Raw genomic sequence first — 23,402 nt, 5'->3', positions numbered from 1 at the left:
GAGACCAAACTGGGCGATCGTTTCGCGGAACACCTTTGCTCAGCACGCTTGAACCAACCTGATCTCCCGGTTGCTGGACACTTTAATTCTCCTTCTCATTCCTACACAGACCTTTCTGTCCTCGGTCTCCTCCAGTGTCAGTGTGAGGAACAGCTTCTCATATTTCGCTTGAGTAGCTTACAACCCAGTGGTATGAATATTGATTTCTCTCACTTCAGGTAGCCCCAGCATTCCCTCTCTCTCTACCCCTCCCCCACCCAAGACGCACTAGCTTCTCATTTTTATCCTACAAACAGCTTACAATGACCTGTTTCCTTTGTCATCGTTACTTTTTTGCATTTCTTTCATTCATTGTTCTTTATCTTTCCACATCACCACCATCTATATCTCTCGTTTCCCTTATCTCTAACCAGTCTGAAGAAGGATCTCAGCCCAAAATGTCACCCATTCCTTCTCTCCAGAGATGCTGCCTGTCCCACTGAGTTACTACAGCTTTTTGTGTCTACCATTCGGATAATAATCTGCCTTCCTGTTCTTGCCACCAAAGTGGATAACCTCACATTTATCCACATTATACTGCATCTGCCATGCACCTGCCCACTCACCCAACATATCTAAGTTACCCTGCAGCCTCATAACATCCTCCTCGCAGCTCACACTGCCACCCAGCTTTGAGGCATCCGCAAACTTGGAGATGTTACTTTTAATTCCCTTGTCAAAATCATTAATATATATTGTAAATAACTGGGGTCCCAGCACCGAGCCTTGCGGCACCTCACTAGTCACTGCCTCCCATTCTGGAAAGGACCCGTTAATTTCTACTCTTTGTTTCCTGTCTGGCAACCAGTTCTCTATCCATGTCAATACCCTACCCCCAATACCATGTGCACTAATCTCTTGTGTGGGATATTGTTAAAAGCTTTTTGAAAGTCCAGATACACCACATCCACTGGCTCTCCCTTATCCATTCTACTTGTTACATCCTCGAAAAATTCCAGATTAGTCAAGCATGATATCCCATTCATAAATCCATGCTGACTTTGACCGATCCTGTCACTGCTTTGCAAATATGCTGCTGTTACATCTTTACTAATCAACTCAAGCATCTTCCCCACTACCGATGAAAGGCTAACTGGTCTATAATTCCCCATTTGCTCTCCCTCCTTTCTTAAAATGTGGGGATACGTTGGCTACGCTCCAGTCCACAGGAACTGATCCAGAGTCAAGAGAACATTGGAAATTGATCACCAATGCATCCATGATTTCTAGGGCCACCTCCTTGAGTACTCTGGGATGTAGACCATCAGGCCCTGAGGATTTATCGGCCTTCAGTCCCAACAGTTTACCTAACGCCATTTCCTGACTAATGTGGATTCTCTTCAATTCCTCTCTCCTACTTGATCCTCAGTCCCCTTCTGGTTCTCTTCTCATCCAGAGTTGGTATCAAGCTGGGCTGCATTGTCCAAGGATTCAGTGTTTGCGATCAAGTAGAATGACAAGTGAAACTAATGACCGAATGCCACTGAATAATTCCACCGGGTGGCGCCATACCATGGCAGCCTCACCAGCAGTCTGTCTCGTCTTTTTTCTTCTTTTGTTGTTTTTAGTCTGTTATTAAATGTATGTTTTTGTGTATCTTTGGTTTTGTATTATGTGGGGGTGGGGGGAATCATTTCTTTCCTCAACGGAGATGCGACTGTTTCCATATCGTATCTCTGTTCACGCTGCGGCCTAACATCGTGGAGCTAGCGGCCTCTTGCTGGGGATCGACTTCAGGAGCTCCAACCGCCGGAGCCTGTGGACCTAACATCGTGGAGCTCGCGGTCCCTTGGTTAGGGACCGACTTCGGGTCCAAGCCGCCGGAGTTTCGACCGCCCCGACTGCGGATGGTTCGACTGTCCCGACCACGGGAGAATAAGGAGGAAAGATTAGACTTTATTGCCTTCCATCACAGTGAGGAATGTGGGGAAGGCGCTGTGGTGGATGTTTATGTTAACTTTTATGTGGTTGTGTGATTGTTGCTTTTTTGGTATGACTGTATGGCAAATCAAATCCCTTGTATGTTTTTCCATACTTGGCTAATAAATTAATTACATTTACAATACAATAATAGTACCAGGAGTGTACAAGAAAGAGGAGGTAGCCAAGAGTGGATTGGCATACCACATCGTTATACCCTTTGAATAGATTTTAATTTCAATGTACACAAACTGCGTTGCTACTACACCCTCCGTGTCCAAATCTTCAGTAGAATTGTCTGTGTTCTGTAGGGGCACATCTATGTTCAATAAAGAATGGATCTTTAAAGTTTCCCACATTTACTTTCACAGATTTACTGCAAGTTTATGGTAGCACTTGTCCCACCCAGGTCGTTCCTTCTTCTCGCTGCTCCCATCTGGCAGAAGGTACAGAAGTTTGAAAGCATCCACCACCAGACTCAGGAACAGCTGCTTCCCCTCAGTTATCAGGCTTCCAAATGGCCATTCCACATTCGATTCACTCCCTTTGAGGATATTGGACTTGTTTATGTAACTGGTGCATCTCAAAGCTGAGAAGCTACATTTTCTGTATCTTCCCCTTTGCTCCATCAATTGTACTTGAGTTTGAATTGAACTATGAATGGTTATATCAGATCTGTTTTGATAGCATGCAAAACAAAGCTTTTTCCTGTACCTCAGTACATGTGACAATAATAAACCTAAACCAATGTACCGTGTCAAATATAAAACACAAATCGGGAAAAGTACATTAGATAACTAACCACTTTTTTCTGTCCATCATATTGGACTGATGAGCCCAGCTTCTGTCCAGAGACCCAGTCTTCTGTTCGTCTGGAACATTGGATAGTTGGTTTCTGTGAACGTCAAGGAATAGAGGAGGTTCTTGTGCATTCTGATATCGGTCTGGAAAAACAGGGGAGTCTGCAGCTGAAATGAACACAATGTGCAAGTTTCAAATCTAAGGTAAGGGAAAGATCCACCAATTAGTTGCCAGTTTTGTTTCTTCACGTAAAATATTTAACCTCAAATGAAACGGAAAGACATATTTTAGGATTGTAAAACGTTTAGAGGGATATGGGCCAACCGCAGGCAAATGGAACTAATGGAGGTAGACATCTTGGTCAGCATGAACGATTTAGCCGAGGGGCCTATTTTGTGCTGATAAACTTTGACTCTATAATGGAGGGTTGTTTTGCTGAACTGAAGCATCAAAAAGAGAAATGCAGCTCTCTCATGGATATATTGGAATTGTGAATATTGGACAATCAACTCAGAAGATTGATGATTCAAGTTTCACCATGGCACATAGTAAAAATATGCAAGTGTGAGATGGTTTCACACTTGAAAGTGACAATCCCCCCTTAATTGGCCTGTTAAGATTGAAAATAATAATTAATAAGTCGTCAGGATATTATCAGGTCAGGCTGATGTAAACCCTGCAAAGTTCTCTGATATTTCATTAAGTCTCATTAACCTGTCTCTCTGAATGTCTGGTTGTGGGGAACTAGTCTAGCTGGCAGGTTAACTGGATGAATTCAAGCAGAGCTGAAGGCTGCACAGCTTCCTGTCCTACATTGTATGAAGACTGAACTGAAGAACATAAGAAGGAGGGTGTGCTCCTCAAGCTTGCGCTGCCAGCTAGTTCTTCAAAGTCTGAAGAAGGGTCTCGACCCGAAACGTTACCCATTCCTTCTCTCCAGAGATGCTGCTGTCCCGCTGAGTTACTCCAGGATTTTGTGTCTACCTGCCAGCTAGTTGTTTTTTTATAGACCATCTTAAAGTTGGTGAGATCAGGAAATGGAATTCACTTGATGGAAAACATAAATGATCAGTTTTAATTCTGAAGACATGGGAACTTTCAATAATAATCTACATAGATGGAGGTCAAACCTTGAGCTGACACTTGATGATGATCTGTGATGAGTGTTTGGCTGCGTGCCTGAATTTGTCTTTCACTGTCAGTTTCTTCATCTCTTTGGGAAAAATGTGGTGCAGACTGCAAGTTCAACCTGTTGGTAAAATAGTCAAAAAATTATTGAATATTATTTTATACCACAACATGCTTTGATTTTATAACTTTAGGCTGTGGAGAACCATACAGCATTATGGAATGAAAACAGAAGTTTTATCATTGCCAGTCTTTATACAGCAAAGTTCTCAATCTCAAAGAGAAATATTGAGACCCGAAATAGATGGCAAGTACATCGATATTGCTCTTTCATTCCTCCTAGTGGCAGGCTTAAGGAGAGCTCAAGAGACACAGCAGATTTACTGCAGTCAATAGATTTAAATGTTAGGCTTAGAATATTCTGCACAGTAATTAATTTAGTGCATGTGATTGAGAGCAAGTTTAGACACACAATCTCTTAACTAAAACCTTGGAAATAAAATTAGAAAAAAATAAAATCTTTAATTGGCTCTATTTTGATCTACAATTGTAAACATTCTTTATAACCTGCAACATACAACTCTCAAAACAAAATAAGCTGGTGAAATGCAAGATATACTTTCCCATTCTCAATATTAAATCAATTAGCACATTTGTATTTTTTAAATGCATTTCAAATTGGCCTTATTATGCCTCAACATGAGAACATATTATTTGCAGATAAACACATAATAAAAGCGTACTTGCATCCAGGCACGGAAATCGCTATCAAAACATGAGGGGGGGGGGGGGCCCGGGGGATACAATTTCTTGGCAGCTGCGTGCTCATGCGCACACTCACACACACATACGCGAGGCTTCGGAGGCTTCAACTGTGGGCCCTGTGCCCGGTAATTAGTGATGGGTGCCGGCAGTCGCCGAAAAAAATCTCGTAAGTGGGACAGGCACTTTAATTTCCCATCGAGTCTTCAGCTCCCACTAGTCGAGATGCAGGTGCTTTGTGATAAAAGCATTGAAGCTTTTTCCTAAGGTGGATTTCCTTCTGAAAATTTGCAAACTGTATTGATTGTGATTGCCTCCAGGTGGCTATTTTATTTCAAGAGTTAAAACGTAACGGCAAGTATTATAAATGGCACACATAAAAGAAAGCTAATAAACCAATGAAGAAACCATCATTGTTGGTATAATTTTCAGTAGCACTTATCACCTGTTTGTCCTCTGGTTTAGTTGTGAACAAGTGTGTTGTTGTCTTGTGGATCGCTGAAAGAAATTACCTGTTAAATTGAATGTGATTACTAATAATCGAGAACAGCTATTATAAAGCGTGAATTGCTTCATTATTATATGCATACCATTCAGTTTCTGGAAAGTTAGTTTGCCACCAGTGTCGTGGAATCATACGGAGAAAAATCATGGGTGACGTTTCTGGTTGGGACCCTTCTTCAGACTTCAACAACTAGAGCTGCTGCCTCACATCGCCAGAGACCCGGGTTCAATCCTGACTTCGGGTGCCATTTGTGTGGAGTCTGCCCATTCTCCCTCTGACCATGTAGGTTTCCTTCTGTTCGAAAAAGGGTCCCGACCCGAAACGTCACCCATCCTTTAACTCCAGAGAAGCTGCCTGATCATCTGAGTTACTGCAGCACTTTGTGTCTATCTTAATGTTTGGAGTTTTAAATAATCCAAACGTCAGACGGGAGCAGTGCCCCCAGGCCCACAGCCAGCGCAGAGAAGCAGCGCTAAATCCAGCTCAACTCTGCCCATCTCGCCGGGTTAACCTACAGCCCTGCCTGGACTGATGGGATACCAGTCCGGAGCCATGGAACCAGCGCTGCTTCTCCGCGCTGCCTGTAAACCTGGGCCATTGTTCCCATAAATCCAAGTAGGGCTGATGGGTTAATAGGCAGAGTTGAGCTGGAGTTAGCGCTGCTTCTCCACACTGGCTGTAAACCTGGGCTGTCGTTCCAGTAAGTTCAGGCAGAGCTGTAGGTTAACCTGGCGGGACAGGCAGAGTTTAACTGGATTTAGCGCTGCTTCTCTACGCTGGCTGTGGGCACCACTCCTGTCTGACTCCTGACGTCTCTGGCCACCCCCGGGCATGGGGTGGGGACGCGGCACTTGGGTGGGGACGGGAATGGCCCAGTGGCGGTTCGGCAGTAATTGCGGTGCTGGAAACTCGGGACTGATCCTGGCTATGGATGAGGTGGTCTGGGTCCAGGGCTGCCTAGAGTGTTTTTTGCTTGTGACCCTATGACCTGGGCATGAAATTCAAGCTCCGCTCTATGATCTTTGCTCCACCACGAAGTCTACCCTCCTCCAATCACCGCACTCTATCCTCAGTCCCACCCCCCTACATCCGCCTCTGACCAACACCTCCCTCCTCCAATCATCGCGCTGAATCATCAAGGTCTCCCCCCCCATTGCCTGCTGACCAATGTCTCTCTCGTCCAATCTGCGCCTTCAATCCTAAGTCCCACCCCCACTGTCTCACGGAAAGCAGAGATTTCAACGAGTTTTAAAACCCGGATTACAAAAAATGGGGTGGATCGTCTCCCATCTCTCAAAACAGGGGGGGACCCCCCTTACCCCCCCCCCCCGGATTTCAGCCCCCGCTTCCATCTACCATAACCTATCAATGTTTCTATAAAATACTAGACTAAGTGGGACCCATTGGGTCCCAGCATCACACAGGAGGGCTGGTCATCCAACGCAATATTCCACCTCTCCACCAATTCTAATATTGGTGGCCAGTTGGGGGGGGTGGGGCTTTCTGGAGCGCTAGTATGGGTGTTGTGGGCTGAAGGGACTGGTTTCCAGAGTGCTATTATGCAAATTGTGCGCCAAATGGATTCTTGGGCTGGCGTCTCAGTCAATCAAGCCTGTTGTGCTGGCAACTCACTCACTCACGGCTGGTGGGCTGGTAGTTGACTCACGGCTAATCCTTGAAATTCTATTTCAAGCGGGGTATAAGGCCACCAAATTCAAGTGCAGTTTCTTACCACTTCTAGCAGGGTGCAAGGCCACCAAATTCAAGTGCAGTTTCATACCATTTGAAGTAGGGTGCAAAGCCACTAAAGACAGCGAGTCGTGACCTCTCCCTCCTCCATCTTGCAGAGACTGAGCCACACCCACATTTCCTGGTTTTATAACTCCCCCCCCCACCGGAAAAGGTGTGGCTTTCATGGAGTGATTGACAGGAGAGAGATTCTCAACATTTAAAAAAAAACTAATAACACTTTTATTTTTCATCGATGGGAAGAATTCTCTGCATCTGCTCAGCGGAGGGGGACTGAGTAAGATGGCCAAAAATCACAGCCGTAAGTGGTACCGTTTTATCTAAAATCAATATACAGTGCAAACAGGAAGTAAGTGCATTTACAGTAGTGCCTTTCAACTTCATGCCAAAGCACCCAAGCCACCATTTGCAGTAAGTAGTGCCTTTCAACTTCATGCCACCATTTGCAGTAAGTGGTGCCTTTCAACTTCAAGCCAAAGCACCCAAGCCACCATTTGCAGTAAGTAATGCCTTTTAACTTCAAGCCATTGCATCCAAGCCACCATTTGCAGTAAGTAGTGGCTTTCAACTTCATGCCACCATTTGCAGTAAGTGGTGCCTTTCAACTTCAAGCCAATGCACCCACGCCACCATTTAAAGTAAGTAGTGGCTTTCAACTTCAAACCACACCCAAGCCATAATTAGCAGTAAGAGGTGCCTTTCAACTTCAAGTCAAAGCAACCAAGCCACCATTTGCAGTAAGTAGTGCCTTTCAACTTCAAGCCACACCCAAGCCATCATTTGCAGTAAGTAGTGCATTTCAACTTCAAGCCAAAGCTCCCAAGCCACCATTTGCAGTAAGTAGTGCCTTTCAACTTCAAGCCAAAGCTCCCAAGTCTCCATTTGCAGTAAGTAGTGCTTCAACTTCAAGCCAAAGCAACCAAGCCACCATTTGCAGTAAGTAGTGCCTTTCAACTTCATGCCACCATTTGCAGTAAGTAATGCCTTTCAACTTCAAGCCATTGCTCCCAAGCCACCATTTGCAGTAAGTAATGCCTTTCAACTTCAAGCCAAAGCACCCAAGCCACCATTTACAATAAGTAGTGCCTTTCAACTTCATGCCACCATTTGCAGTAAGTAGTGCCTTTCAACTTCAAGCCACAATTTGTAGTAAGTAGTGCCTTTCAACTTCAAGCCAATGCACTCACGCCCGCCATTTGCAGTAAGTAGTGCCTTGCAACTTCAAGCCACACCCAAGCCACCATTTGCGGTAAGTAGTGCCTTTCAACTTCAAGCCAAAGCTCCCAATCCACCATTTGCAGTAAGTAGTGCCTTTCAACTTCATGCCACCATTTGCAGTAAGTGGTGTCTTTCAACTTCAAGCCACATCCAAGCCACCATTTGCAGTAAGTAGTGCCTTTCAACTTCAAGCCAAAGCACCCAAGCCACCATTTGCAGTAAGTAGTGCCTTTCAACTTCAAGCCAAAGCTCCCAAGCCACCATTTGCAGTAAGTAGTGCCTTTCAACTTCAAGCCAAAGCAACCACTCCACCATTTGCAGTAAGTAGTGCCTTTCAACTCCATGCCACCATTTGCAGTAAGTAGTGCCTTTCAATTTCAAGACACACCCAAGCCAAGCCAACCAGGGGAGGGGTGCTTTCTGGAGCGTTAGTATGAACCATTTTAGAACCAATAGACATTTTTTTGCAAGCTTTAGAACCAATAGACAGTTTTGCAAGCTTTAGAACCAATAGAGACACTTTTTGCTAGCTTTAGAACCAATAGACATTTTTTGCAAGCTTTAGAACCAATAGACATTTTTTTTTGTTCAAAAAGGAACTGCAGATGCTGGAATATCGAAGGTACACAAAATTGCTGGGGAAACTCAGCGGGTGCAGCAGCATCTATGGAGCGAAGGAAATAGGCGACGTTTCGGGCCGAAACCCTTCTTCAGACATTTTTTTTTGCAAGCTTTAGAACCAATAGACATTTTTTTGCAAGCTTTAGAACCAATAGAGACACTTTTGCAAGCTTTAGAACCAATAGACATTTTTTGCAAGCTTTAGAACCAATAGACATTTTTTTGCAAGCTTTAGAACCAATAGACATTTTTTGCAAGCTTTAGAACCAATAGAGACACTTTTTGCAAGCTTTAGAACCAATAGACATTTTTTTGCAAGCTTTAGAACCAATAGACACATTCTGCAAGCATTTTAGAACCACTATGGGCACTTACATTTGAGTAGACATGTGTTCAGTGTTATTCACAGCTCAGAGAAACGTGACCCTCTGCCTTCCTCCATCTTGAAGAGACTGTGTGGCACACCACTTCCTGGTTTTATAGTCCCTCCCCCCTGCCGCCAGCGGGGGCAGCAGAGAGAATGGGGAATTTTGTAAAAACATTAATATCTCTGTCATTTTTAATCGACGGGAAAAATCCTCGGCACACATGTGGCGGAGGGGGGCTCTGAGCAAGGTGGCCAAATATGACGGCCGTAGGTGGCAGCGTTCTCTCGGAAATCGCAGCACAGATGGCCAAAACCGGTCAAGAACAGACTTTTAGTAATATAGACTGTCATAATGAATGCACAAATGCCACGGAGAGCGAGTGATTTTTTTTTTGGTGCAAATTATTCTATCCATATATTCTTTTACCATGTTCACCAATAAAAAAAAAAACAAGAACCAAAATCAGAAAGTTAAACAGCAAAAATAGTGGCACTTATGTGCATGTGCATGTACATGCATGCAAATGTACACACAAGCACACAATTGTTAACAGCTAACAGGGAAAGCTTAGTCAATGAAAAACCTGAAAGAATTCTGCCACAAAAACCATTCCAAACATATTGGCTCAACATGTTTGTACGGTCCCATCAGGGTTTACAAAGATTAACACATTTACAGAAAATTTATCTGCTAGAATTCCTTAAAGTCATTAACCGGTTGTATTAAAATATACACTTTAAAGTTTAATGTGCATCCCAAAGCACACACGAGCCAGTATCCTTCAATAGATTAAATCATACATAGTTTGACCAGAGCAGAATCCCATGAAGTAATATTTCTGCTGGGCATATGGAATTAATTCTTTAAGACAGTGAAAATATACGTGCTAATTTATGGGGCAAAAATGTAACATTATGCTGCATACATTGTTTAATATAATAGATGCATTTGTACGAATGACTAATTGTCAGTTAATAAAGATTAATACATATTTGCACATGGCATTCTTAAATATTTTACAGTGTCCATTTTGAGAGCTAGGGCAAACGAGCAATAGCAATAATGGTTGTGAATCGATACAAGTGCATTTCAGTTCTGTCCAGAAGAAGGCTCATCATTGTGTAACAATAACCTGTGAACATCAATCAGCAGTGACGCACTCTAAATCTCCAAAAGACCCAGTCAACTTTCAACTCTTTCGCAGGAAATAGTAGTGAAGTAGAAATATGTCCTCTGCTAAAAATTGTCATGCTGTTTCCCATTCCCAAAACCATCTAACAGGTTGACCTAACAGACACTTGCCTACTCATGGCCGTCCGAAGTGCGACCGCACCCCCTTTTTCTCCCAGATTAAGAAAAAATCCCGCGAGGGGAAAAAAAAAAAAATCCAAAAAAATCGAAATATAATTTTTTTTTCAGAAAAAAAAAAAAATTTCCGCTGGCCCACGCCACCCCCACTAAGCCCACGCCACCACCCCTGGGCCCACGCCACCCTCGCCGACCCCTGATGGGCCCACGCCACCCCCGCTGGGCCCACGCCACCCATGCTGGGCCCACGCCACCCCCGCAGTGCCCACGCCACCCCTGCTGGTCCCTGCAGGGCCCACATCACCCCCGCTGAGCCCACGCCACCCCCGCTGGCCCACGCCACCCCCGCTGGCCCCTGCAGGTCCCACGCCATCCCCGCTGGCCCACGCCACCCCCGCTGGGCCCACGCCACCCCCGCAGAGCCCACGCCACCCCCGCAGGGCCCACGCCACCCCCGCAGGGCCTACGCCACCCCCGCTGGGCCCACGCCACCCCAGCTGACCCCTGCTGGGCCAACGCCACCCCCGCTGGGCCCACGCCACCCCAGCTGACTCCTGCTGGGCCAACACCAACCCACGCCACCCCAGCTGACCCCTGCTGGGCCAACGCCACCCCCGCTGGGCCCACGCCACCCACGCTGGCCCACGCCACTACTGCTGACCTCCGCTGGGCCCACGCCACCCCCGCTGGGCCCATGCCACCCCTGCTGGCCCACGCCACCCCCGCTGGGCCCGCGCCACCTTCATCTTCGCCCCCCGCCAGAAAGAGGGGGGCTGGATGTGGGAGGGGGAGGGGGAAGGGAGGGGAGAGAGAGATGGGGGAGGGAAGAGGGAAAGGGGGATTATCTTTAGTGAGATTGCAAAATTAAAGTAGGTTTTAGAGCTATTATATTTTCTCCTCCATATGAATAATTTTAAACAATATCACATAATATCAAACAATTGGAACTGCTTTCTTTTCCTTGATAACAATACCGAAAAATATGAATTCCATAGTTTGTGACATAAATACACATTCTAATGGGATCATTATATACAGATGTAACATTTCCATTTCAAGATCGGGTTGGGGGGGGGGGGGGGGGCAAATATGCGTCAAGCCGATAGCCTAATCGTTAAAGAGTTAAAAGATAACCTAATCGATAAAGAGCTGAGAAGAGGAATCAGAGCCTCCAAGGAAAGGTACTCTGAGAAGTTGAGGAGCAAGCTCTCAGCTAGTGACTCGTCTTCAGTTTGGAAGGGCATGCAAGAAATCACCAGCTATAAGAGGAAATCCCCCCGCTCTTTGGACAATCGTCAGCTGACCAACAACCTGAATGAGTTTTACTGCAGGTTTGAAAATCAGAAACGTAACTCTGGTACCCCCTCCCCAACAAACACAGCCAGACCCCAGTCTGCAAAGAATAGACCCTGCACCCTCTCCTTCCTATTCACCACTTCACACCTACTGAAGGCCTCCAGTATGAAAAGAGTGGACCCTGTCCCACCCCAACCAACACATCACACCCAATTACTCATTTTTAACCAGTCCCTGCAAAGATGTACCATCCCTGCCTGCTTCAAAGTCTCCACTATTGTCCCTGTACCCTAAAAGGTAAGGATTACTGTTCTTTATGACTACAGGCTTGTCGCACTGACCTCTGTAGTCATGAAGACTGTTGAAAGGCTTGTGCTGGCCAAGCTGAAAAATATCACAATCCCTCTGCTGGACCCTCTGCATTTTCCATACCGGGCCAATAGATCTGTGGATGACGTAGTCAATCTGGGCCTACACTTCATCCTCCAGCACCTAGACCGCCAGGGGACCTATGCGAGGATTTTGTTTGTTGATTTTAGCTCTGCATTCAATACCATTGTGCCAGAGCTACTACACTCCAAACTTTCTGAGTTGACTGTGCCTGAACCCCTCTGTCGGTGAATCACCAGCTTTCTGACAGACAGGAAGCAGCATGTGAGACGGGAAAGCACATCTCGGACCCGCAAACGCTGAGCATAGGAGCACAGCAAGATGCGTACTCTCCCCTCTCCTCGCCACACCAATGACTGCACCTCCACTGACTCCTCTGTCAAGCTTCTCAAGTTTGCAGACGACACAACCCTGATTGGACTGATCCAGGATGGGGATCTCTGTACTCTTTTCAGTTTGACATCTTTCCTATAACATGGTGCCCAGAACTGAACACAATATTCTAAATGCGGTCTCACCAACGTCATATACAACTGCAACATGACCTCCCAACTTCTATACTCAATACTCTGACAGATGAAGGCCAAAGTGCCAAAATACGTTTTGACCACCTGATATACCTGCGACATGACCTTCAAGGAACCATGCAACCATCAACCATTCCTCTGCCCTCCTGGCTAATTCATCCAGATCCTGCTGCAATCTTTCACAACCATCTTCACTATATGCAAAACCACTCACTTCTCTATCATCAGCAAACTTGCTAATCTTGCCCTGTTCTGTGATGTTTCACAGAGTGCAGGAGTAACTCAGCGGGCCAGGCTGAGTATAGAGGTTGGGAGGTCATGTTGCAGAAGAAGGTGGTGAGGCTGCATTCAGAGTATTGTATTCTGTTCTGGGCACCATGTTATAGGAAAGATGTCATCAAACTGGAAAGGGTACAGTGAAGCTTTACGAGGATGTTGCCAGGACTAGAGGGCCAGAGCTATAGGGAGAGGTTGAGTAGGCTGGGACTCTATTTCATGGAGCACAGGAGGATGAGGGATGATCTAATAGAAGTGTATAAAATCATGATTTGAATAGATATGGTTGAGTCTTTTGCCCAGTGTAGGTGAATCAAGGAGCAGAGGACATAAGTTTAAGGTGTAGGGCAAAAGATTTAATAGGAATCTGAGTAGTATGTTTCTCACACAAAGGGTGGTAGGTGTGTGGAACAAGCTGCCAGAGTAGGTAGTTGAGGCAGGGACTATCGCAACATTTAAGAAACAGTTAGACGGGTACATGGATAGGACAGGTTCGGAGGGATATGGATCAAACATGGGCAGGTGGGACTAGTGCAGATGGGACATGCTGGGCCGAAGGGCCTGTTTCCACACTACATCACTCTATGACTCCATCTATCTTTCCTTCTCAAACCCATTCTCCTGCCTTCTCCCCATTACCTCTGACACCCGTATCAATCAAGAATCTATCAATCTCCTCCTGAAAAATGTCCATTGACGACCTCCACAGCTAGCTGTGGCAATAAATTCCACAGTTCACCACCCTCTGACTTAAGAAATTCCTGCTCATCTCCTTCCTAAAGGAATGTCTTTTAATTCCGAGGCTGTGGTCACTGGTCCTAGACTCTCCCACTAGTGGAAACATCCGCTCCACATCCACTCCATCCAGGTTTTTACCAGACTGGGACAGACTGCAACAGTTTCACACCCTGTCCCAAAGCTTGTGTCCTGTCCTGCATCACCCAAGGCAGCAGAGACGTTATAGGAGAGGGCAAGCACCGTAACAAAGTAGCTCACGATGGCTTGCGTAACATTCAGGAATGTCTATGCATGCCACATCATGAATATTACTGAAAAAGAGTCTTGACCCGAAATATAATCTATATCTTTTCTCCAGAGATGCTGCCTGACTCACTGAGTTACTCCAGCATTCTGTGATGTGTCATCTATCCATGTTCTCCAGAGATGCTGCCTGACCCGCCGAGTTACTCCAGCACTCTGTGAAATGTCACCTATTCATATTCTCCACAGCTGCTGCCTGACCCATTGAGTTACTCCAGCACTTTGTGTCTATTTTCCCTTCACCCATCTGCCCAAGCCCACACTCCCCCCTCCTTTCCTATGTTCCTTTCCACCCATAAACCTCTCTGCCTTTACATTTCACTCCTCTTTCAAATCTGCTCTACTTATCTACATGCATTTTTCTTCTTAACATTGTAGTCATAGAATGATGCAGTGTGGAAATAGGCCCTACAGCCCAACTTGCACACACCGACCAACATGTCCCATCTACACTAGTCCCACTCACACGTGTTTGGCACATATCCATCTAAACCTGTCCTATCCATGTACATGTCCAAATGTCTCTTAAACATTAGGATAGTCCCAGCCTTAACTACCTCCTCTGGCAGCTTGTTACATACATACATTCAGTACCCTTTGTGTGAAAAAGCTACCTCAGATTCCTGTTAATTTCTGAAATATTGGTCATAAATTTGGTGCAAAAATGCTCCAAAATAAGGCTCAGAATGCATCAGAGAGCATCTAAAACCCCAGAGCTTCCAGGGCCCTTAAGCAGGCCCTGGACCCTGGCATTGAGGGACTTCACGCTTCACATTAAATTTTTTGTAATCCTGTCATGCCACCCCCTTTTTTGGAAAGCTTCGTACGGGCTTGCTACTGTTTTGAATTCCCTACCTAACACTTTCTTCAGAGACACCAACCTGACCACTTAATCTATCAGCACTCTCCCTCTTGCCAATCGTATCCTTTGACTACCAACCTCAATCCCACTCACTCTTGATCAATTCTTGGCAGCTGATCCTCACCCCTACCCTTTTATCCGTCAATTGGCCCAACACCTCCAAACATAACTCCCCATGCTATAGACCCAGTCCACTCCTGAACTTAATCTCCAAGGATTCACACACAACTTCCAATTTTCTTAAGACTCTTTGTCAAAAATCCTTGAACATACAAGGTATACAAGAATATACAAAGCTTTTCACTGTACCTCGGTACATGTGACAATAATCTACACACAACGTTCCTTTCAGTTGTGTACACTAATCTTCATAAATTGATTCATTAATGCACATTTATCATTGCTGATCAACTTCTAGGCTTTTTTTTTTAAGACTTGATTTCGGATTGTGCTGCAAAGACTCAAAATATCAAAGTCTGAAAATGTAAATGTTTAATATTTACTTACTGGTGTACAGCACAATGATAATGACATAACATGTATTAAATGTTATAAGATTAATAAGTCTCTAATAGCATTAAAAATCATGTTATACTATCATTACTGTTCAGGGTTGTGAAACTTCATTCATACATACTTTAGCGTTTCAGATTCCAGTTGTTTGGTGTCCTGCCAGTGCCATTTCTCCAAACTGTTCCTCTCAGCTACCTCCTGGTTTTCCTCTGATCCATTCTCATCATTTGACCTCAGTGCTTCTGCTTGCGTCTGTGTTGATCTCTGTTTGGTGTCCTTCTGGCTTTGTGTTTCTTGAACCAGAAGCCCCCCCTCATCTCCTTTCTGACAACTGTCTATTTCTACCATCTGTTAATGAAAGATAAATTGAGATAGTCAAGAGCGTTTTATCATCATGTGCCAAAAGGGAACAATGAAATTCTTACTTGCAGTAGCATGGCAGGTCTGTAATCACAGTGCCGTAAACCCTCATTGTAACGCACCATGAGGAGAGCGGACTGAAATGGTATCTGTTATTATCGATTGTCCGCTATAATTGAGTACGGGATTTCTCCCCGTTCAAATTGCTGCCCGGGAGCTGGATCATAATCCTGGAGCCTAGTGGGATCTCCTTCACCACATGGAATGCAGCGGTCTAAGGAGGTCTCCCAGCACCATCTTCTCCAGCACAACTGGGGGTACCACTGCTGCCCCTGTAACCGCATTCAGAGATTGATATCAAAATGGGAGGTCTGGGCTATTAGTTCTTTTTAACAGCAAAAAAAATAATTATCTTTGATGCTGCACGCTAAAAATACTAAAGGTTGTTTGTTCTCTTCTTGTCCAATCTGGGACACATGACAATAAAACTCTTGACTTGACTTCTCTTGGAATTGCCTTCCATTTTCCACAGAATCCTACTTAATGAAACTATGCGCTCAAACACTGTCTGTATCCACCTTTTTAATGGTTTGTGATGAACTAATGATGATGCACTCATAAAGATTTGGCCATCCATTAGTGAGGTGTTACATTGTGCAGAAATCCTATTGTTTTGGGGGCTTCTTCTGAAGTGATGGCAACTAAGCTGATCCTTGTGGCCACCCTAGATTTCATTTTGTGTTGGAAGGAACTGCAGATGCTGCTTTACACATTATAGCTCATTAAATAAAAAGCATAAACCAAACAGAATTCACATTATGATGGCAACATCACATATACTCTGGAAATTAGAAGGATGAGAGGGGATCTTATTGAAACATATAAGATTATTAAGGGTATGGACACGCTAGAGGCAGTTCCCGATGTTGATTTAGTCCAGAACCAGGGGTCACAGTTTAAGAATAAGGGGTAAGCCGTTTAGAACAAAGATGAGGAAACACTTTTACACACAGAGAGTTGTGAGTCTGTGGAATTCTCTGCCGGTTCTCTGGATACTTTCAAGAGAGAGCTAGATAGGGCTGTTAAAGACAGTGAAGTCAGGGGATAAATGCATTTCGTTGTCTCTGTACTGTACACTGACAATGACAATCAAAATTGAATCTGAATCTGAATCTGAATCTGAATCTGGGAGAAAGCAGGAACGGGGGTACAATCTCATTTAACATTGTGGCAGATCAGAGCCAATCTTGGAACCAGGGCCGGCCTTAAGCCGATTGGGCAGATTTCTCCCAATTGGGCCCCTGCGTTAATTTTCCGTATTTCGTACAAAATACAAATTTGCTTTGATAAATAAAGATTTTTTTTTAAATTCGCCATACAGATTTTTTTACAAAACGAACATGGATAACAACCGCTGCACGGCGATCACATTCAAACGATTTGTTAACTACTATTGTAGCACTTGTTAACAGCCAGTAGTTAACAAGTAGTTATGCAATGTAGTTACATTCCTCAGTAAATTTAATTGTGTTTTGAACAAGTATTCATGACGCTGCGTTCCTTTGAATACAATTCACGCGGCGTCATTAATACTTGTTCAAAACACAATTACATTTACTGAAGAATGTAGATCGGTGCATTGATGACATTGAGAATTTCTTAAAACTCACCATCATGATTGAGGACTTCTTCTTGGTGAGCTTCTTGGTGTGCAGCTGGTTAGTCATTCAATTTACCTACCGACCCACGTTGTGTCTCTCTGTCTTATGCTCTCTCTCTCTCTCTCCCGCTCCCCATCTCGTCTCTCTCTAGCTCACTCGGCATTCCCGGAATCATTGATGTTTTGCGGTAGATAAAAAAGCTGGAGAAACTCAGAGCTATGGAGCGAAGGAAAGAGGCAACGTTTCGGGTCGAAACCCTTCTTCAGACCCGGGCCGAAAGGTTGGCTATTTCCTTCGCTCCATAGATGCTGCCTCACCCGCTGAGTTTCGCCAGCATTTTTGTCTACCTTTGATGTTCCAGCATCTGTAGTTCCTTAGAAGTTTTGCGGTGACGGCTGCATCTGCGGTTCCTTTCTGTTTGGGGGGGGGGGGGGGGGAAAGAGTCCTGACCCGTGGCGGCTCCTGATAAGTGATATGTTCCCTCCGTGGGTGCTGCCTTGCCCGCTGAGTTCCTCCAGCACTCTGTGTTTTTTGTTTGGCTCTGAAGTTGAAGGTGGACCCCCCTGTGTCTACCTTCAACTCCTCGCCTGTAGTGGCTTATCCCTGGCCAGACTCTCCCCCCAATTGGTCCCTTGAACTAGTATAGTAATTCAATAAGATGACAACTGATTCATGTTGCCCCAGTGTGCTCCCATTTTTCCCACCATCTTTCCACCTGCCGTCACCCTCCACCCCCCACCCATTCAGTAATTCAGAAAGAAGGAGATTTGGCAGCCTTGGGCAAATTGAATTGTTACTTTATTAATTTTTATTTTTATTTTTACGGAGAGGACAATCTGCGCATGCGCGGTTTAAGATTTTTATAAAGCCGACTGACTGTCATATTACTCACGACACGCGACTCATTTCTAATTATTTATTTATATATCTATGAAAATTGTTCCCAATTGGGCCCCGCACCTCCTAAGGCCGGCCCTGCTTGGAACAGCTACATGCTGGAAGCACTTAGGATATAAAATAAATATTTTCCTTTCTCCTCCTACTCCAAGTTAAATGTTTTAACTGGCCTTTAAGATTAAGGGAGAATTTTATATAATGTTAATACGCAAGGGGCACATACTCCAAAACCATGCACTTAGGTGACCCTAATGGGTAAGGAGCTTTTTTTCTGCTAACAGAAACATTGTAAGAATGCTAACTACAGAAGTTAAATATTCCAATAGTCTTACTGTTTGCTTCTGCAATTCGGTCTGTTTGCTCTCCCCATGGGTGAGTTCAGTGGACTCCGAATTCCTGACTTCCTCTGCTTTTGAGATAGAAAGCCACTCAGATGGAAGCTGGACAGGCACCGATCGTGGAGTCAGTGGAGTCACCGTTTCTTCAATGATTTTACGCTCCTGCATAAAATTGGAGATAAGCGAAGCATAATTGCTCATATTTCGAGCTAAAGAATTTAACAGTCTCCCAACAATTCAAAATGATTTTCTGTTTAAACAAGAAATGCAAGGCTTATCTTAAAAAAAATATTGACTGCAGTACATTCAGTAGTATCGACAAACAATTCGGACCACTTAGGGTCATTAGTTTGTATCCACGTTACACATGAAAAATAAACCTTGCCAAATATTACAGGCAAAACGTTCCCACTATATATCTCACATCTATCACTGGATCCTGAAAGTTATTGAAGCCACCCAATTTTCCTCATCTCTGAAGGTATTGCATATAATGGGGAATATTTCACCATCATGAGCCATCTACCACTACCTTCTGATAATTACATTTCTTATGGGCCAGTCCTGATGTTAAATGTCATTCTGTAATGTTGTTCTTCATAACCAAACATAATCTGATCTTTTCGCCATTTTACCATTGCCACCAGGAAGAAGGCACAGGAGCCTGACAACTGTAACGTGCAGGTTCAGGAACAGCTTCTTCCCTACAGCCATCAGGCTATTAAACACAACAACAAATAAGCTCTGAACTGCAAAAGTCTATATTATTATTGCACTGTATTTGTTATTTATTGAACTTTTTCTTCATCTGTAAGAGATGCATCAATAGACTCTTTGCCTTCCTCGAAATTACTGATGTTGTGGAATTTTCTTGAGTTCACATTCCTGCAGAGGTCACTGTAGAGTAATGAAGAGCAGGTACCTTGGTGTTTTATCCCCCCTTCTCCCTATACCAGTAAAGGTAGGTTCCTAAAAATACTACCTGCTAACATGCCATCATCGACCTCAGCCTCTGTCAACCACAAAACATTTAATCCCTTTTGCTCTGCTTCACAATTTTTACCAGCTGTGGAAGTACAGATCATTGATGGCATAAGCAAAGGAAATTGACTTACTGAAAAGTGACTTTTAAATCGATAATTATATCACAGCAATTTGATAATTTTCTTACCTCTTCATGATATCTTCGTTCTTCTTCCTCGACCTCCTTTTGTGCTTTTTCCCATTCTTGACGCAGCTTTTCGTGCTCCTTTCTATACTTTTCCTGTCATTAAGTGAAACACTTGTGTCATGTTGCCAGTCAAGTACGGAAGTGATTTGCTATGATTCTCCCCTCTTAACGGCTCATGCTTTTATCTCTTCTGGTGAAAACTCACATCAGATTAATTATTCTCTTTGTTGTTTGAAATTAAATTAACTAAATCTTATTAGTGCATTATCATCGCAGTAACTACATTAAGCACTTCAATGCAAACCCAGTTGGACATGAAGCTAAATTTATTAAAATCTCATTAGCTTAAACGAGAAGATTTTATTGCTGCCTGCAAGTTTGAAATACATTATATATAAAATATACTTACATGCTCGAGTAATTCAGCCTAAAATAAGTTGAAAGCCCTCAAAATATTTCAGATCAATATTTGTGATTGAAGAGTCAAAGATCAAAATTAATGTTTAAAAACCCCATTTGAAAGTGCTCCTACGATACTTAACCATAATGTATTTATTTATCTTCTCATGCACATCGACACATATTGGAAGTTTAGACTAACTGGTAATAAGCATAACATTCTCATCAAACGCATGCATAATTTAACATCAACAATTAATATCCATTGGCTTAATAGAACTTTATGGCCACAGTCAGTATTATTGATTAGTTCAATTGACATCCTAAGTACGTAGCTGTTAGTAATCTACCAACGGCATAAAAAAGGAATCCATGCCCACAGATTCTTTGAGCTGAATTCCGAAGTGTAGTGTATTAGATCCTGTTCTAGGTAAACGCTAATGCCTATGGGGATGTCTGGTCAGGCAGCTGAAAGAGGGACATTTGCTCTACATAAAGACAAGTACTGAAGGACATATTTGGCACTTTGAACAGCAATCATATACTGGAAAAACAACATCAAATTTGCACTGGCAATGATCACAAATTCAGTATGTTGATTCTGTACCAGCTGAATCATCTTTATTTAACTCCTCTATTAAACAAAACATGATATTTAATTTGTAATACATTTCACTTATATAATTATAGAGATAAACAAACACCTTGGATATCATGCCGTGCTTTGCATTATATCTAAAGTGCCAATTCCAGTCCTCGGTGAGCAGCTACATTTAATTGAATTTAAGGCTGCATATCCAGGGACCACGCTGCCTGATGGCTGCTTTATTTCCTTGGAAGCTAGATGACCTCTGTGCTGTTAGAGAAAGACAGATTTCAAGTGTGCCAATATCTTTACACATGCAAATTCAGTGCATGAAATAGCTCGCTGTGATAAAATTAGAGGGATAGAGAATTAGCAAAGTTTGCAGGCAGTGAATCTGTATTCATTTTCTCTTCCAAATTGCCTCAGCAATAGTGAATAATACTTGTCTTTCGGTGCCCGAGCTGGTTAATGTACATCTGTGAGCCCAAGCCATTGAGCACTACAGCCTTGTCTAAATTGGTCTTCACTCATTCACGAGTTTCTACACAGCAAGCACAAGACCTCCCCTTCTTCCAGAGTGTTTACAATTACTGCAGCAATTCATTATATGTCACCATATCTACATTTCAACAGGGTGCTAACATTCATGAGCAGTTACATTTAATTATATTTAAGATTATATGTCCAGGGAACCAGACTAATTCATTGCTGCTGCAATTCCCTTTGAAGCTTGGATCACCACTGCACTGCTGGCAAAACAACAGAATGAAGGAGAAAGAACAGCAATCATAGCTGGAGATTCTTGTCCTACTCATCTAAATTCCTCTTTTAGGTATTTAGAATTTTTGTGAATTTGTCCTCAGAGTGTCCAGTGTTATTCTCAGCAGAGCCAAAGCCTTCAGCAACTTCAAATGCAGACCGCTGCAAGCCATTTTGGAATTTATGTATTCAGGTGGTGAATCGATGCAACATAATAATTTTTACAAGATTAATCCACAGAGATTTCACAGGCAAGGCTAGCAAATTATATCCACCTCAGGTTACCCCGAGAGGATGATGATGGGCACCCTCTGCAACTACTGAACATTTTTGTTGTTTTGTTAATATATACAACTGCATATTACATCTGACTCATTCAAAGGCCAGTTAAGATATCAAGGGCCACTTTCATTTAAATTCAGTTTACGTAATGACCACTGCATATTTATAATAGTGATGAAGGTTGGATTCAAGCAATTTAGGTGAAAGTTTGGAGAGCAGGAGATCAACTGCTCTTAACAACTCAGCTGCATTTTCTCTGTTCTTATTGTACAGATCAGTAGAGGTTTAGCACAATAGTTTATGCTATTCTCAATAGGCTGTGGGCCGAGGTGCTTTTTCGTTTAATTTCTTGACCCAAATCACGTAACTACCTGAATTTTTAACATATTGTGTAAAAATATTATAGAAATTATACCTGAAACTCGTCAAGAGCAAAACCTGCACATATTTTTTAAATATGAGAAAAACTTCCAATTTTCTGAGTAGTAATTGTCCAATCAATGCACGTTTGACATTGCGTCGGACACCGATTGACCAATCATGCGCTTTGTTTCATGGTAGCTAGGCAATGAGTACTCTGGGATCATGGCTGCCTCCTAATTACATCAAAACAACAGCAAGGTTTCGAAAGAATAAAGGTAATGCTAACCTTGCTGATAATTTTGTTTTACAATTGATTTATCTTTGTAGTTATGACTGTATGCACGTAAATATATTTATTTATTGCTCATATTCTATGTTGCTCTTCTAGGGAGATGCTAACTGCATTTCGTTGTCTCTGTACTGTACACTGCACAATGACAATAAAGTTTGAATCTGAATCTGAATCTTATGATGTGAACTGTTAAATAAAAATGCTAAATAAAAATGTAAAGTTAGGATTAGGGTCAGTCAGTCGGTCAGTTAGAAGTCGGTCGGTCAGTCGGTTAGTTAGAAGTCAGTCGGTCGGTCAGTCAGTCGGTCGGGCTGTCGGTCGGCCGGTGGATGCTGCGAGGGGTCGGTCAGGCTGTCGGGTCACCAGTGAGTGCTGTGAAGGATCGGCCTACCGGTGGATGCTGTGAGGGGTCGGTCAGGCTGTCGGGCCGCCGGTGAGTGCTGTGAAGGATCGGTCGGGCTGTCGGTAGGCCGGTGGATGCTGCGAGAGGTCGGTCGGGCTGTCGGTAGGCCGGTGGATGCTGCGAGAGGTCGGTCGGGCTGTCGGTAGGCCAGTGAGTGCTGCGAGGGGTTGGACGGGCTGTCGGGCCGCTGGTGGGTGCTGTGAAGGATCGGTCGGGCTGTCGGTAGGTCGGTGGATGCTGTGAGGGATCAGTCAGGCTGTCGGCTGGCAACCGGAAGGTAGCTGGTTCGAATCCCGCTTGGAGTGCATACTGTCGTTGTGTCCTTGGGCAAGACACTTCACCCACCTTTGCCTGTGTGTGTCCTTGGGCAAGACACTTCACCCACCTTTGCCTGTCTGTATGGAAGTAATTGTGTGAAGCACTTTGGGGTCAATGCAAGTTGACTAAAAATGTGCTATATAAATAAAGACATTATTATTATATTATTATGAGGGTGCTGAAGGCGGCCCGGGTGCTCCCCACCATCATCACCATGATGATCCAGAACGGCATGCTGGCTGAGGTGGA

General features: G+C 43.8%; 1 protein-coding gene across 16 annotated transcripts in view; it reads right to left on the bottom strand.

Moving 5' to 3' along the window:
- The window catches only part of limch1 (LIM and calponin homology domains 1), a 359,063-nt gene that overhangs the window by 13,902 nt on the left and 321,759 nt on the right, over positions 1-23,402 (bottom strand). For all 16 annotated transcript variants that reach the window (XM_033027735.1, XM_033027743.1, XM_033027771.1 and 13 more), the window contains 5 exons: positions 19,752-19,844; positions 18,575-18,742; positions 15,449-15,672; positions 3,891-4,009; positions 2,762-2,927 (listed from right to left, as the gene is read on the bottom strand). In XM_033027735.1, coding sequence (XP_032883626.1) covers positions 2,762-2,927; positions 3,891-4,009; positions 15,449-15,672; positions 18,575-18,742; positions 19,752-19,844 — 770 coding nt within the window. The remainder of the gene's footprint in view (positions 1-2,761; positions 2,928-3,890; positions 4,010-15,448; positions 15,673-18,574; positions 18,743-19,751; positions 19,845-23,402) is intronic.

Source organism: Amblyraja radiata, chromosome 1, assembly GCF_010909765.2.
Source record: "Amblyraja radiata isolate CabotCenter1 chromosome 1, sAmbRad1.1.pri, whole genome shotgun sequence".
In the NCBI taxonomy this organism is placed as follows: domain Eukaryota; kingdom Metazoa; phylum Chordata; class Chondrichthyes; order Rajiformes; family Rajidae; genus Amblyraja; species Amblyraja radiata.
This window is presented reverse-complemented; position numbering and strand designations above follow the sequence as displayed.